The following is a 16,436-nucleotide window of genomic DNA, read 5'->3' as shown; positions in this document are numbered from 1 at the left end:
AATAATTATTGTATTTGCAACTCTAATTTTTAATGGAGTATAAGTTAGATGAATATATGTAATGTATTATTTGAAACGAAAATGAAACTGTATAAAGAAATCATTTAAGTAGGTCTAGTTAACAAATGTTCTTAATATTAATTTTAAATAAGAATAAAAATATAAATTAATAATGAAACTGTATAGAGTTCAAATGTTAGTACAATTATAAATTTTTTTGTATAAAGAAATCATTTAAGTAGGTCTAGTTAACAAATGTTCTTAATATTAATTTTAAATAAGAATAAAAATATAAATTAATAATGAAACTGTATAGAGTCCAAATGTTAGTACAATTATAAATTTTTTTTAAAAATATTTATTAATTTAGTTATCAATATTTAAAAAATACAATTTTTTGTTACTTTTCTTTTTTTATTTTTTAATTACAATTTACAAAAAGATGATTGAACATTAAAAAAAAATAATAATAATTCATAATTTTATCTTAGTACATCAAACCATCTAGAGCACCAAAACTTTTTAACCAAATTTTGAGTGTCAAATAATATATATGTATATTTTTTTTTTCTTTTTGGTAAAAAGATATCAAATCATGTAACATTATGTATTGGATTCACTTTTTATAAATGTAATCTAGTCTATATTTTTTAAAAAAATTATGATAAATATGTATATATATATATATATATATACATATTGTCAACCATATATTAATTTTATACCAATTTATTTGCTAAACAAGTTTAATGAAAAAATTTATTATCTTTAGTATTATCCCAAATTTTAATAATTTTGCCCTCACAAGTTAAAAATCTTAGCTCTCTCATGACGACGTTACTTTTTTTTTTTTTTCCTTTTTTTTTTCTTTTTTTTTTTCTTCGAATGCTGCCTGACCACGTTACTTACGTAACCATTTTGATGCTTCTAGTGTTGTTATCAATGTGAAATATTGACTTTTGCAGCCTACGTCTAAAAAGAGAAAGAGAAGGATGGAGAAGAAAGATAAGCTCTGTAGGTCACAGATGGAAAATTATCTCTAATTCAGCCCCAGAAAAAAGAAAAAGAAAAAGAAAAAGAAAAAAAAAAAAAAGAAGAAGGTAAATTCGCTTGCGGGCGTGTGATGTTGACAATATTCTATCTCTTTCTCTCTTTCTCTGCACCAGTCTAGTACAGTGTGCTATATATATTCATATATATAATTATATATATATTGATTAAATACTGGAGGTCATGGCGTGAATAACGTTTTGTGTACGTGCGTTTGGATGGTGAAAAGTAATAACTCCTTCGAGAAAAATGCAAATTGGAGTCAATCATGGCTCATCAAACAGTGGGATTTAGGCAGATTTTATGGCATAGTTTCTGGGGTTTGATTTGTCAAACCTGAAAATTTAACTAATTAGCTAGAACATCCTTTATTAGTCCGTACAAACTCCAAGCTTTGGAAATTTACGACCATTTTTAATTCTCTCTAGCTAGCTTTTAAGTCTTAAATGTACAATCCTCATGCTAAACATGGCGTTGGACTAAATAGTAATAGTAATTGGATTGAAATCAGTGGGCACCATGATTACCTCTAATGGGAATAATTGGCTTTGGATTTTATCTAATTCATGATTATTAATATGCTGTACAAGATTACTAGATAGTTAGTAATTATTAATTTCGTGATCATTATGTCTTTATTTTTTATTTTTTTCCCATAATCCTGATGATATTATATTTATGATCAATATGAACATATGTAGATAGAATATAAATTGGTAGGAGACCATAGAGAATATGATAGAATATTCAATTTTTGATAAATTACTTAAAAGGTTGATAATATAATATTATACAAATGATTCTTATAACAATAATTCAATTTCTTATATTCTAAAATCATATTTAAAATGTTGATATAAGGTTATTAATATATAATGCTATCAACTTGACATAAATGAAATATGTTTATGCAACATAACATTTATATATGCATCCAACAGTTAACCACACTTGGCACATAAACATTAAATTTTCATTTAGCTAAATTAAGAATTCTAGATAAAAGAATTATGATATGTACATATATATATATATATATATATATATTTATATGTAAGGGTTAATCTTAGGCACTGAATCTCTATACAGGATTAATGGAATGTATTACTAATTTTCATAAACTATTTAGAATCGACAACGTTCAAATTTATTTAAATTTAATAATAATTTAATTAATGATGTATATGAAAGATTACTTCAAAAGAAAAGATGTATATTAAAGAGAGATGAAATTTAAGCGTTGTTTGGTAACATAGTTATTTTTAGTTTATGTTTTTTATTTTTTTTTTCTATTTAATATGTGTGTAATTTAATTGTATTAAGTGTTAGTTAATAGTAGTTATAATTTGTAAATATCTAAAACAATCATAAATTTAAAGGGATTAAAAATAATACAATTTGAAGTTGCATTCATTTTGGTATTTTTGTTTTTTGTTTATTCTGCTTAATTTTATAATTAATTTAAATGCTTAATAAATTTTAATCATCACTACACTTAATATAAAATAAATTACATACAATTTGATAATAAAAATTAAAAACTAACCTTGTTATCAAATAATATAGGTATCTCAAAACCAAACTATTAAAGGGTTGTTAAGGACTGAATGTCAACTTATTTCTAATTTATTGAGGCCAAATATCGAGTTGACCTACAATTAAATTTCTTTAATTAATACTAAATTAAATAAAAACAACAATTCATAAAAGTAGTTAAGAAATCTAAGACTACATTTGGCCTATTTTTATGATACCAAAATAAAAATAAAAATATTACTCCACAATTATATATTTTCAGTTTTGCATGAAATACTTCAAACAACTTTTAGCTCATATTTTACTTTGTATTTAATTTTTTTTCCTCAAAAATTTTCCTTATTATTATTATGAAATAATACACAGATTTTAACATTTAACCAAAAAAAGAAAAAAAGAAGAAAAGAAAAAAACTTTTGGTTGACTAAGGGTATTTTGGGAATTATAATCTGGTAGATTATTGACAAGGTGTGGCATCCAACAGAAGACTAACGGTCGTTATTTGAAAGCGTGTGTATGACTGCGCAGGGAGTCGTTTCAGCGCACATTTTATTTTAAAAAACTGAAACGCGTCCTTCACACGTCCTGCTCTAACCCTAACGCCCTCTTTCTACCATTTTTATTGGTTTTTTTTTTTTTTTTTATAATTATACCAAACAACACTCACACATTATTCAACCATTTGAATGATTTTTCAACTCTCATTCTAAGCGCGTTTCTTTGACGCTCTTGATGCTCTATGAGAGTCCACATATGACCAACAATGGACTTTAATTTAATTTGATTAATTTATTCATTTTGTCTCTTCTAATGTTATAATGTTTTACATGGATGGAGGGTTGTACCTGTGGATCACATTTCACTTTATTTGTCAAAAAAACTCAAAAGCTTTCAAACCTTTCTTTTTAGCCAAATAATTATTTTTAATTTCTTAGGTCAATCCCATGTTTAAATTGTAAGATCAAAGTCAATTTAAAATTTTGTAACTAATTATTAGATTTTTATTTGTTTATTTTTGTTGATAAATTAATTTTCGAATTGAATCATAAGGTAATCTGCCATTTAGCATAAACATTTGTTCCATTGAACTTATACCTAATAAACCCGTGAATTAACCAGTTCAAGATAATGAAAACTACAATTATTATTATTATTTTTTCCTTTTCCCATATCCAATATTTTAACAAAAGCACCTAAAACATGATTTGATTTCCACTCAATAAACATTAAAAAAAAATTTATTCAACCAGTCAAAATACATTGAATACATAACTCATACAACATTTTTAAAATAAAAACCAAAAAACTATTTTTTTAAAAACAAGGGGGAAAAAATTTGGACCTTTACCACCAAGATAGCTAACTTAAATAGAAATATACAATTTTATTTTTTATTTCTTTTTTCTTATGTGAAACTAGTCTTTCAAGTTTCTTACTTGAAAATTATTAAAAAAAAATAAAGCACGTGGAATATTATATTGAGGAATCGCATGCTCATGTACAACTATATATATATATATATTCTCCCCAAAAAAAAAAAAAAAAAAAAAAAAAAAGGGTAAAAACTAAAAAGGTCATTGTCAACCGCAACTTCATATGCGCGTAAAGCTGCTGTCTCCACCACCAACCAATATTTTTATATTTTTGTTATCTGTCCACACGCTCTATATATATATCTATCTAAAAAAGGGTCAGACAGACAAAACCCACTTCCTTTTTACTCTCAATTCCACACATAACAAAAAGCTTTGCTATTGATGTTTCTCTCCATTTTCAATAGCCTCTCTCTCTGGTTCAAAGTCTGATCCTTTTTTAGAATTCATATTTGGATTTCTAAAAAACAAAAAAAAAAATACTTACTCTTTCTTAGTTAAATTCAGATTCTGGGTTCTTTTGGAGGAAACCCCTGGAACAAAAAGGGTAAAAATTCTTGGTGTTTTCTGTTTTGGAGTAAGAGAAAAAGAAAATGGGTCTTTTTCTCTCTAGAAATATTGCCAATTTCATTGTCTCTTCTATCTCTTTGTCCGAGAAATTTGTTGGGAAGTTATCCCCTGGACAATTTGAGAACATGGTTTCTTTGGTTTCTCGGAAAGGAAGGCATTTGCAGCGTTATGATAATAAAGGTTGTCGCCAAGTTGTAGGGTATGCTTCTGATTCTTAGCTTTTTTCTCTTTTTTATTTTTTATTTTTATTTGGGTTTTTATATGGTGTTTGAGAAATTCTCCGAGTGGTTCTTTCTCAGATGGTAGAAATTATTGGTCATTAGCTCTATGGTATATAAAATTTGTTAATTTGCCATGAACTTTTCCTTTTTCTTGTTCTATTTGACTTGGATATTCTATAATATACTCTTTTGCTTATTTTTTAATTTTGGACAAGTTGTTAATTTCATTTTCTTGGTTATATTGCAGATGCATTCCGTACAGATTTAGGCATGCCACGAAGTGTTCTTCAGTTGAGGAATTAGAAGTACTTTTGATTAGCTCACAAAAGAGTCAAGCAATGATGTTCCCAAAGGTAGTAATATAGCTCCTATTGTTCCTTACTGATAATATTCTTCTTCTTCTGGACCTCCACGGCTTGGTCAGTTATCTTTATATTCAATAACATTGTATATCTCTTTCCCTGTAACTTCAGGGAGGTTGGGAAATTGATGAATCCATGGAAGAGGCGGCTTTAAGAGAGACAATAGAGGAAGCTGGTGTTCTTGGCAAAGTTGAGGTTGGTATCTGAAAAACCCTTTTCTTCTCGAAAATGCAATTTTTTCAGGGGGTTTTCACTGAATTTGATGCCCATTTTTCTAATTCCTTGGTTTTTGATGTACTTGCAGAACAAATTAGGTAAATGGCGTTATAAAAGCAAAAGCCAGGGCACAACGCATGAGGGACATATGTTTGCTCTGCTTGTCAAGCAGCAATTGGATCTTTGGCCTGAGCAAAATGTCAGGAAACGTCGATGGGTATGTATATAGATTTGAAACCTTTTTTAATACTATTATTATTATTTTTTTGCTGCAAAAGTTAGCATCTTGCTTCTTTTGGAAGTGCTTCTAGGATGGTTAAATGTGGCTTTTGTAGTAATTATTCAAAAATATGGAAGTGTTTTTGTCGATAATGGTTTCTTGAAGAAGCAGTAATTCCTTGAAAACCATGAGAAGCACCTACAAATGCATATTTTTCTAAACAAGTTCTTACAACTGTCCAAGTTTTCTTGACATTGTTGTCTGATGATTGTATTTTCTTGGATTTTCTATTTTGCAGTTGACTGTTTCTGAAGCAAAAGAAGTATGTCAACATTCATGGATGAAGGAGGCCTTAGATGAATTAGTCCGTCGACAAAAGGACCTTCTACAACAAGTAAAAGAAAAAGATGAAACCGTTTGTAAATAGCTCAAACTGGTAAATGGCCGTAGTCATACTTTTGGAATTAATTTGCAATAAGGATGAATCAAACGTAGGGGCAAAAGAATTCGAGGGTCGTGAGAAAATCTCAATCTAGGAGTGAGGAAGCTGAAGAGAAATTTCATTTCTTGCCTCCATTCAGGTGTTGACCTAATCAGAAAATTGATTGGAAAAAAAAAAAAGACACCATAGATGGAAGGCTTAGAAAGAGGATCTTGTAGATGTAGAAATTCTATTCATTCTTTCTATTTAATTGATTTTTGTTTATGATTCTTTTCTGTATTGACTCAGAGTTTTTTTGTTACCCCTTTCTATGTTTGCATGAAATGCAAGTAGCACTCCACCTTGCAAAGTTGTGCATGAATGAAGTATACAGAGATTAAAGAAATTTTATTACTTATTGGTATCCCGATTAGTGAAAAACATTATACAAAATTATTTGTGAAGGGAAGGTACTAAGAAAGGTTTTTGCTGGTCAATATGATGTTTAGATGTAAAATTGCTTTACATAAATGTACAAGGTATTCATATTGTGAATAAGTAATCTGAAAAAGCTCATTGATATCTAAAAGATTTTTGACTTGAAGATGGTGTTGGTGATGAACTAGGGTAATCTTTGGGAAAATGAATGGAAAGGAAGAAAATGGATAGAAGGAGAGAAGCAAGGAGGTAGTATAAAACTCTTCTTTAGGTGGTAGAGAAAAAGTGTGGTAAAATGGGTATGATATTGTTCCAAAACCTGCAAAATTAAGGAAGAAAAGCTATCAGATAAATTTGTTTACAATGACCTTTTATTTTATATTTTAATCTTCTTAATCCAAGGCAGTGATAATAAAGCAAAAATTACAAGATCAAACATTGCTTAGTTGGTGTTAGCTGTTAGGTTGATTAGATAATGGAAATCGGTTGAATTTGTTTTAAAGGTTTATCATTACAGTTCTGTAAAGGAGTCTATAAAGCTATGAGAATTTAAGATGCAAACAAAAGTTAAATCATTCATATTCTTAAGTTGGAGACCATAAACCAATGGACAATATTGATTGGATGGGTAAGTCCATTAATAGTCAAGATATTTACGAACAATAGTGGAAGCACAAAATGATATTTAAGAACAACCGAGGTATGAAAGTGATGGCTAGCTGTAGAAACTGAACTTGTGGGGTTGAAACTTTTGAAGCCACAGCTGTATCAATCAGCTTTTGCCAAGAAGAAATCAAGCATGAAAATGAACGATGTTAGCCAACACAACAAGCAAGCACTTAACAAACTGCTCGAAGTTTTTTTTTTTTTTTTTTTTTTTTAAAAAAAAGAATAATTAGTGTTGACGAGGGGAAAAAATAAGTCAAAGATTTGTTGAGACCACAAAAAACAGACTTAATTTTTTAAGCTGCAGTAATATGTGATTAATGTAATTCTAGTTTTATTCATTGAAAATGGAATTAAAAATCTTTATCAAAATTGAAAGTTATAAACTTCTCATCATAAACTCATAAGCTTGAGAGTGCATGAAAATGAAAAAAAAATAAAAAATAAAAAAAAATAAATAAATAAAAGATGCCAAGTTATACTATAGATGAATTTCTAAAAACAACAACTTTTTTTATATTTTTTTTTCCTTCCTTTAAATAGAGAATTCCATGCAAATAAAACAAGCTTGTTTTCTGAATTGATCTTTTTAAATTATTCCAAAAACACTTTTCCTTTTGCTAGTCTTTTATTAAGTTTGAAAAAACATAAGATGGTTGCCCAACTCAGCCTATATTTAACAAAAACCATTATTTATAAATTTTCAGCTAACAATTGCATTTTTGTATTTTTTTAATTTTTTAAATATGATGTGTAATTTTTAAAATCCAAAAGCTCTTATTCAGAAAGAAAACCAAATAGGTCCTTAAATTGGAAGTGACGTAAAATTTCAAAAATTTGCCTCGCTCAAGCTCCTGACCGTTAACTCTCCACAGAAATTAAAAAAGAGACCGTTAATTCTCTGCACAATCTCTCTCCCAAACCCAATAAACCATTTGAATCGAAAATTTGAATAAGCAAACTACAATGGGAAGACTTCCGGCGAAAATTGACTACGAGAATCTCAGAAATGCTCGAATCTTGGAGAACCAGGTCTCTCTCTCTCTCTCTCTCTATATATATATATATATATATTTGTTTCAAAATATTTGGAATTTGTTGTTCTGAATTTGATCACCAATTTGAGGAGTTACAGGCTCGCTTGGCAACATTGGGATTGCAGAAAACCCTATCGGAACTCCGATCCGAAGCTTCTTCTCGAAAACCGGTGAAGAACCATTTCAGAAGTTACACCAAGAAAATCTACGGAATCGAAACTCTGCGCCGTTCCAACCGGTTGAAGCAAATCGCAGCTGAAAGAACAACAATCTCTAAGAATACTGATAAGTTACGGCGATCCGACCGGTTAGGAAGGAAAATAAAAGTGGAAAATGAAAAGGAAAACCCCATTTCAGGTTTTTCTTTCTTGTTTAATTCTGTTTGTACTTTTCTTTTTAGCTGACAAAGAATAACAAAAAGCTCAAACAATTTTTTTTTTTTTTCAATTTTTAAATTTTGGGTTCTTTTAATAAGGGAAAGTGGTTGTTTATGGAGATGGTAAAGAGAGTGAACATAGTGGTGGAAGTGAAGAGAATAGTAGGCCTGCAAATATGCCTTTGGTGAAGATGAACGGTAAGGAGTTTCGGCAGCCTTCGCCGGAGTCGTCTTCTCGGAGATGCAATAGCAAAGGCAGGGGCAGTGTTTATGACCCTGTTTTCGGAATTAGCTGCCATTTCTGCAGGTTTTTAAACTCTCTTCACTCAATGAAGCATCTTTGCCTTCTTTGAATCAGTTTTTATTAATGGGTTAACATAGCATTTTCTATTGTTTTTGTACGAAAATCGAACCTTAGCTCTGTTCAATGTTACTTTTTTCTTGCTTGTCAAAATCTATATCCTTAGGAGGCCGCAGATTCATTGAAATTTTTAACTCACTATAACTACTAAGTCTTTTACAAATGAATGATGCCCTGAAAATGAAATGGAGGATGGCAAATGTAATAGTGATATTATTATTTACCCAACTGCAGGCAGAAGAAATTGTGTGGTGAGGAAGATTGCAAAAGATGTGGTGATTTTGATATGGATCAACCATGCATTGGTTAGCTCCGTCTGTCATTGTTTTCTGCATTCTGATATATTAGCCTTTATATACAGTTGGTGTTTTCTAAATTTTACTGAACCTATTTTTGAGCAGGGAAAACGGATTGTTCAGTTTGTCACTCTAACAATGGTGTTCTTTGTCGAGGTTGCCTCAAGGTTAGGTATGGCGAAGGTAAGTCCATTTCTATACTAATGTGTCTGACATCAGAGAGAACACTAGACTTTGCAGCTTGTTAACCTGTCTAAAACCATGGAAGGGATTCAAAGCAGCTTAACTCTATAATGCTTTCTCTTATCAAAATAACCAATTTGGAGACAAGTACAATCGATGATCCCACAAAATTATTACCAAGTTTACGTTCAGAAATTAAAGACCCAAAAACATTCTGAGTTGTTATGCTTTGTTAGAATTGGAGGAGGTTCGACAGAGAAAGGATTGGATGTGTCCTCACTGCATAGAAGAAAAGGGAATAAACCCTTATTGGATATGTAATAGGTATGAGAATCAGCTTCAACCACAACTTTTAGTACTCTTGTCTATTGTTGCTTAAATGTACTGAGTGATGATTCTTCGGTCATTTTATATTTCTTTTTGGGATTAGCTCATTCTGCCTGAAGAAGAGAAAGATGGCTCCAACTGGGATAGCAATATACAGAGGTAGATGTTTCTTCTCTCTCTCTCTCTCCCCCTTTGTTTTTTTGGCGGTCTGTTATTCATTCTGTTGCTAAAAATACTTGTGATTTGATTGCAAATAAAAGCTAAGGAGATGGGATATGAATCTGTGGCGCATCTGTTAATGGATCAGCTTCAAAAGAGTATAATGCGCAAGAGATGAAGATAAGCTAGCTTGAGATCATTATGGTTACTGAGTATTAAGCTAAAATATAACAGGGACAGCAAATTATGATTCTTACCCTTAGTAGGATTTATTCTGCTGATGTGTTTTGAGGAGCAAACCTTTATGTACATCTGTACCTGACTTTTCACTTTTTGTCTTGACATCAGTTGCATGTATTTCTGGATGTGCATCTCACAACAAAATGAAATGCGGCTAGTTTAAATACACATGAATTGTCAAAGGCTCAATATTTTTGTAATTCAAATACTTTAACATTTCCAAAACTTCTGATGAATACATGGAATGGAAGTAACTCAAAAGAGAAAAAGATTGACCAAATGTTTAAAGTCATGTTCGAATGAATGAACTGAAATAGTTCATATGCATATCCAGAACATTAGGATATACATATCCATGAAGTTTCACACAATCTTTGATTCGAGTGAGGTTCTGAGGCTAGAGTTTCAACAAGGCAAAGAGAAGCAATTGAAGGTTACAATTTTTAGGATGTCATTTTGGAAGGAGGTTTACATGGTGAAGTACATCTTGAGAAAGAGAGAGAGAGCCATTAGTTTTCTTTCAATTCTTGCTTATTTAGCAAGACTGTAACAGTTCCCACCTTACACCACATATTTTTAATGCTCTGCACATATACCATTACAACCAACAGTTTTCTATGCGAGCGGTCTATTAAAAACTGCAAAGATGTTATTGCTACCAACTGACTTATACTAGCCAGAAAATATTAAATGAGCCACTCTGATTGTTGCATAGATGCCAGCTTGCTAGAAATATGACTGATCAAAACTATATTTTTCTAGATGATGAGATATTAGAACATTGTCAAACTCATGAGAACAAACTATGGCCTGGAACATGCATAAAGTATCACAAAAACATGCATAAAGTATCAATATGGCCCATCTTTGAGTATAGCTAGAACAAACTATGGCCTGGAACTTTAAAGGCCTTCCTCCTGTCTAGCTGGCTTCTCAACTTCTCAGCATCCTCATACCTTCCAACACTCGCGAAGATGTTGGACATAAGCACGTAATCCCCTCCATATCCTCTTTCCGTCTCCATTATCTTCCTTGTCACCCTCTCCCCCATCTCTACATTACCGTGAAAACTACAAGCACCTAATAACGTCCTCCAAATCACAACATTAACAATCTCATTAGGAATCCCTAAAGCCACCTTCTCTGCTTCTTCTAATCTCCCTATCCTTCCTAACATATCAACTAAACATCCATAGTGCTTGATATCAGGTGCAATTTCACACTCGCCAACCATCTTATCAAAGAAGTTGAGTCCCTCCTCAACTAAGCCTCCATGACTACAACCGTTTAAAACACTCAAAAATGTAACTCGATTAGGCTTCAGACCAGCTTTCTCCATCATTTGGAAATGCTGAACTGCTTCATTTCCCAACCCATGCAGAGCAAACCCAGAGATGATCGAGGACCAAGTCACCAAATTTTTCCTTCCAGAAGATATCTCCTCGAAAAACCTTGATGCACTCAATATGCACCCACATTTTGCATATGAGTCCACAAGAGAATTCGCAATGCGTATATCAGATGTATTAAACCCTCGTTTCTCTCCATAAGCATGAATGGATTGGCAAATCTCAAGAGCCCCAAGATTCGAAATGGCCGGCAATATTGCCAGAACTGTTATTTCAGTAGGTTGAATACCATCACAGACAACCATTCTTTGAAACAAAGCTACAGCTTCATCAGGCTTATTCCTACGTGTGTACACATCAATAATACCGGTCCACGAAACAACTGTCCGATTTGGCATCTGATCAAAAAGAAAACGAGCAATTTCAAGCTCGCCCCACCTGGTCAAACCGGTAATCATGACATTCCACGTAACAGAGTTCTTCTCAGGCATTTCATCAAACACAGATAAAGCATCAACTAAAAACCCACATACAGCATACATATTAGTCAAAGCAGTTTGCACATAGACATGAAAATGAAAACCCACTTTGAAAGTAAGAGCATGAAACTGAATCCCTCCGCTCAGGGAGCTCAAGTTAGCACAGGCATGGATAAGAAAAGAGTGGGTGAAGCTATCAAAGGAAGAAGGAAAGTGGCAGTGGAGGGATTGTTTGTAGAGTATGAAAGCTTCATGAGGGAATTGACCAAGGGAATAACATCTAAGCAAAGTGTTAAACACCAGCGTATACAAACTAGCAGAATGATGGAAGTAGTAGTGATGAAGTAAACCAGTGGTCACAATGTGAGAGTGGATTTGTTGTGTGGCATGGCGGTTTGATGGGTTTTTGAGCAAGAGAGAGACCAACTTTCTTGAATGGTCATTGGTGGAGAAGGAGACATGAAAGGGTTGCAAGATTGAAGCAAGAAAGATGGTGTTTTTGGTAGTGGCTAAGCAGAAAAAAGGAAGTCTTTTTCCAAGTTCCAATCTCAAATTCAATCTCAGCATGACAAAAACATACAAGAAAAAAAACCGCTCACGTGTTATCAAATGCCAATAGGGCAAGCATTGATTACTTCCATTTCTATTTCTACCAAGAAAACCAATGTGAAAAAACAATTTCTTGCAAAAAGATTGGAATTTGTCAGCCAAAGAAAAAACGCAAAATTGTGAAAAACATAATTTTTTTTTTTTTTTTTGGGTAATTGCAAAGTTGTGTAAATATAACTAGTAGAAACGAAAAAAGGACGAAACTTTGAAAGCAAACTGAATATCCATGTCCAAAAAAAAAAAAAAAAAAAAAAAACAAAAAAAAAAGATAATTGTTTTGGACTTTTTATTAGGCACGTGGTGAATTATATTAGAAGACGAAAAGCAGGTGCTTTTGTTTTTTTTTTTTTTTTTCACTCTTACTCCGGCTTCTACTTCCCTCGAGAATTCCATCTGCCCTGGCCGCCTAGAAAGCGTAGGAGAAAATTCCGGCGAGTAATCTCGGTATAGCGAATCAGGAAACTGACTAAGGTTTTTACAATTCTTAGTCAAAGCCCTATCAGTATTAGGTACCTAATTTTACATTTACTGTCTCTGAGCTGATTTTCATTTTCTAGCAGCACCCATATGTTTTTCTCTGCATTTGCCGCCTTCAATTTATTCACTACGTCTCTGTTTCTGCGTATTTGATTTGGTTGCCGCCATTGCTGGTTGTCCCTATTGGTCTCTTCATTTATGCATTGGTTTGATTATATTGTGATTCAGTTTCCAAGATATTTGTTTTCAAAATAGCGTATAATTCAACGCAGAAAGATACTAAAGAAATTTATTAGTCTCTTTGTTTCTGTTGTTAGTGTTTTTAAACAAGTTCTAAACAAAGTGCAATCATTTTATAGGAGTTCTGGTTCTGTAGCTCTTTCTTTCTTTTTTTTTTTTTTTCTTTTTTTTTCTGGGTTTATCATTGTACTTCTTCTTATAATTTATGGTGATTACTTTGCCTTGTCAAAGATTTGTAGTGCAAATTGTTATAGAGCTATTTGTGATTTTATTGTCATAGATCAAATATTTCTAGTTTGACAATTTTCAAACATATTTCCCACAAATCAAACACGTCCTATAAATTTCTTATCAAGACTTTAATTGATTGTTCATTCAAACATCAAGTTTTCTTTCCAGAGGGTTATGATGTCTAGACTCTAGATATTGAATTATATACTTGTTCGTACAGAAGAGTGCAGTGGAGATCAACATGCATATGAAAGTTGTAGAATGTTGGAACTCTAAGTGTAAAATTTTGCCTTCCCGTAAACATCTTTGTAGAAGCTTTTCTCTTTGGTCAATGAAGAAGGACCCAGATCTTGAATTGGCTCTCTCCAGGAATCGCCGCTGGATAGTCAATAATCAAATAAAAAACATAATTCTTCGGTGTCCTAATGGGGAAGCCTCGGTTAAGTACCTTCAGAAGAAGTTCAAAACTCTTGATCTCCAAGGTAGTGCTCTCAATTGGCTAAAAAAGTACCCCTGTTGCTTTGAGGTATATCTTCAGCATGATGAGTACTATTGCCGGCTTACAAAAAGGATGATGGTTTTGGTAGAAGAGGAAGAAACTATTAAGGATATGCAAGAGCCGGTGCTTGTGCAGCGATTGGCAAAGTTGTTGATGATGAGCTTGCATCAGAGACTTAATGTTATGAAACTTAATGAATTAAAGCGGAATTTTGGTTTTCCTGATGACTATTTGATTAGAATTGTTCCAAAGTATTCAGATTTGTTCCGGGTTATCAATTACAGCGGAAGGAGGAGTTCAATGGAGATTGAGCTGGTATCTTGGAACCCTGATTTGGCAATTTCAGCCATTGAAGCATCAGCTCACAAGCAGGGAATAGAGCCACGTTTCTCGTGTTTGTTGCCTTCAACTTGGCTAAAGTCATGGGAGAGATTTCATGAATTTAATTCAACTCCTTATATTTCACCTTACTTGGAACCAAGAGGATTGGTAGAAGGATCCAAGGAGATGGAGAAGAGGACGGTTGGATTGGTCCATGAGTTGTTGTCATTGACTTTGTGGAAGAAAGCATCAATTGTGAAGCTAGGACATTTTAGGAGAGAATTTGCATTGCCAGAGAAATTGAATATTTTGCTCCTTAAGTATCCTGGATTATTCTATGTTTCAAATAAGTATCAAATCTATACCGTTCTTCTGAGAGAAGGTTATAATGCATCTGAACTGATTGATAAGGATCCGCTTGTTGTGGTGAAGGAAAAGTTTGGAGAACTGATGCAGGAGGGACTTCATGAATATAATAGAAGGCACCATTTACTGAATTTAGAAAAGAAGAAAAAGAATGGCATGCTTTTGGATAAGTCAGATAAAATCAAAGACAAAAACACAGAAATTTCTGACCCTGATGATGAGGGAGACAAGCTAGGAGGCTTGTTTGACCCAGAAGAAAGAAAACGGTTTTATAAAGTTCTCTTTGATGATGGTGACCAGAATATATAATTGTGGTATGTCCAAGGTTCAGACAAATCAAAGTTTTAACAGTTTTTGATTTTCAACTGCCATGCAGGCAGGCAGCTCCTGAGGTGTTTGATGGAAAGATCGAAGTAGGGTGTTGCATGTCTTTAAATGGCATATTCAGTTGGATTTCTCACTCTATCCGAAATGGCCAAGCATTATACACTCCTATATGCTCTTGAGATGGCTGTTCAAGGCGAGAATGAACTGAAAAGGGAATCAAAGATTTGGAATTGTCTTAGGATCAGAGTAGAGTTGGTGGCTTTCTTTAATGTGGAAGGTTATTCTTGAACTCAAAAGGTCAACTACCTTTGCAACACAAGTTTCCTATGGCGTGAGTTCTGGCACATTATCTTAGGTTTGGGCAACAGTTTGGGAGGCCTGAAGGAGACTATTGGTTTGGACCAAAGGAACAAAACTTGTATGGTTCAGTGTCACACCCTCAAGTGCACAATCAAGGAGTACTTGTGTTATAGATTTCTTCATTCTCATGTATGTGCATATAATCCCAGCAATTTGCTGCCATCAACTATTTAAGCTTCAACTTTGATTCCGATATGTTAGCTACTGAAGGTGCAGATTCTATGACATTTAGTCAATCCAAATTGTAAATGTCCATTTACTTACATAACTCTTAAGGAAGTTTTTTCCAGTTACTCTGATGTCTTTCAATAATAAGTTGGAATCTATTTGGCTGTTGGAATTTTTAGTAATGGTAAAATTTTCCTCCATTTTCTGTTGGATAGGGAAGTTCATTATGCTCTTGTCAACGACCATGGATCACGGCGGTCATCCTTCTTGAAATCCCTATGATTTAAAATTTTTAATCATGATTGTCATGGACTGTTAATGAATGCTGGAATTTAGGATCACGACTCATTATTATACAAACTGATTGTTTGATGTTGAAATTAATGTGACTAAAAACCTATGAAATAAAGGGGAAGCATATTCTAGCTTCTCACTTTTCCTTCAAACCTTGTTTTACTTATAATTCAAAGTATCCAATATTATCATAATAATATTTGGTGATTCTGAATAATCTCATAGGCTGGAAATAAGTTGTTGGGGAAAAAAAAAAAAAAAAAAAAAAGGAAGAAGGTGTAAATGTGCTATAATAGCTTTTGGATAAGAGGTTCTTCATGTTCAGTCTAGCTTTTGGGAAAAAAGATTGACGACAATAACCGTTTAATATTATACTTTGTGTTTAAAAATGAAAGGATGTTATTTTTTCAGAACAAAAAATAAAAAAAATAAAGAAACTAAAGAAAAAATGAGATAAAACAAAATTTAATTGAAATATATACTGTGAATATATAGAAATTGTTAATAATATTAATTTTAAAAAAATTATATACAAGATTTGATATTGCAACCAAATTAAAACATAACAGAGTGCTTTTCTGTTTTCTGAAAATATTAAGACAAAATTGAAAAAAACCAAACAACAAAATAATATTTAGTGTAATATTTCTATTACAAAAAATAA

The 16,436-nt window shown here is 32.3% G+C and overlaps 4 protein-coding genes across 4 annotated transcripts; 3 read left to right on the top strand and 1 right to left on the bottom strand.

Annotated features, from left to right (window-relative positions):
• The first annotated feature begins 4,278 nt into the window (after positions 1–4,278).
• On the top strand, positions 4,279–6,387 carry LOC107435126 (nudix hydrolase 18, mitochondrial). The gene is made up of 5 exons (XM_016046683.4): positions 4,279–4,728; positions 4,998–5,103; positions 5,224–5,307; positions 5,417–5,545; positions 5,847–6,387. Exons 1-5 carry the CDS (start codon positions 4,553–4,555, stop codon positions 5,973–5,975), a joined length of 624 nt encoding a protein of 207 aa, XP_015902169.1. The 5' UTR covers positions 4,279–4,552; the 3' UTR covers positions 5,976–6,387.
• A 1,324-nt stretch (positions 6,388–7,711) lies between these two features.
• LOC107419575 (uncharacterized) lies at positions 7,712–10,241 on the top strand. Its single transcript, XM_016028315.4, has 8 exons — positions 7,712–8,105; positions 8,209–8,467; positions 8,586–8,793; positions 9,082–9,152; positions 9,249–9,326; positions 9,563–9,650; positions 9,757–9,812; positions 9,914–10,241. Exons 1-8 carry the CDS (start codon positions 8,040–8,042, stop codon positions 9,988–9,990), a joined length of 903 nt encoding a protein of 300 aa, XP_015883801.2. The 5' UTR covers positions 7,712–8,039; the 3' UTR covers positions 9,991–10,241.
• A 550-nt stretch (positions 10,242–10,791) lies between these two features.
• LOC107435115 (pentatricopeptide repeat-containing protein At1g09220, mitochondrial-like) lies at positions 10,792–12,687 on the bottom strand. The gene has a single exon (XM_016046674.4). The coding sequence runs from the start codon at positions 12,445–12,447 to the stop codon at positions 10,930–10,932; it is 1,518 nt and encodes a 505-aa protein (XP_015902160.1). The 5' UTR covers positions 12,448–12,687; the 3' UTR covers positions 10,792–10,929.
• Positions 12,688–12,841: 154 nt separating this feature from the next.
• LOC107435127 (protein WHAT'S THIS FACTOR 1 homolog, chloroplastic) lies at positions 12,842–15,650 on the top strand. Its single transcript, XM_016046684.4, has 2 exons — positions 12,842–12,998; positions 13,658–15,650. Exon 2 carries the CDS (start codon positions 13,679–13,681, stop codon positions 14,930–14,932), a length of 1,254 nt encoding a protein of 417 aa, XP_015902170.2. The 5' UTR covers positions 12,842–12,998; positions 13,658–13,678; the 3' UTR covers positions 14,933–15,650.
• The last annotated feature ends 786 nt before the right edge of the window (positions 15,651–16,436 follow it).

This window comes from Ziziphus jujuba, chromosome 2, assembly GCF_031755915.1.
Source record: "Ziziphus jujuba cultivar Dongzao chromosome 2, ASM3175591v1".
Classification (NCBI taxonomy): domain Eukaryota; kingdom Viridiplantae; phylum Streptophyta; class Magnoliopsida; order Rosales; family Rhamnaceae; genus Ziziphus; species Ziziphus jujuba.
Note: the sequence above shows the minus strand (reverse complement) of the source record. Positions and strands in the feature narration are given on the sequence as shown.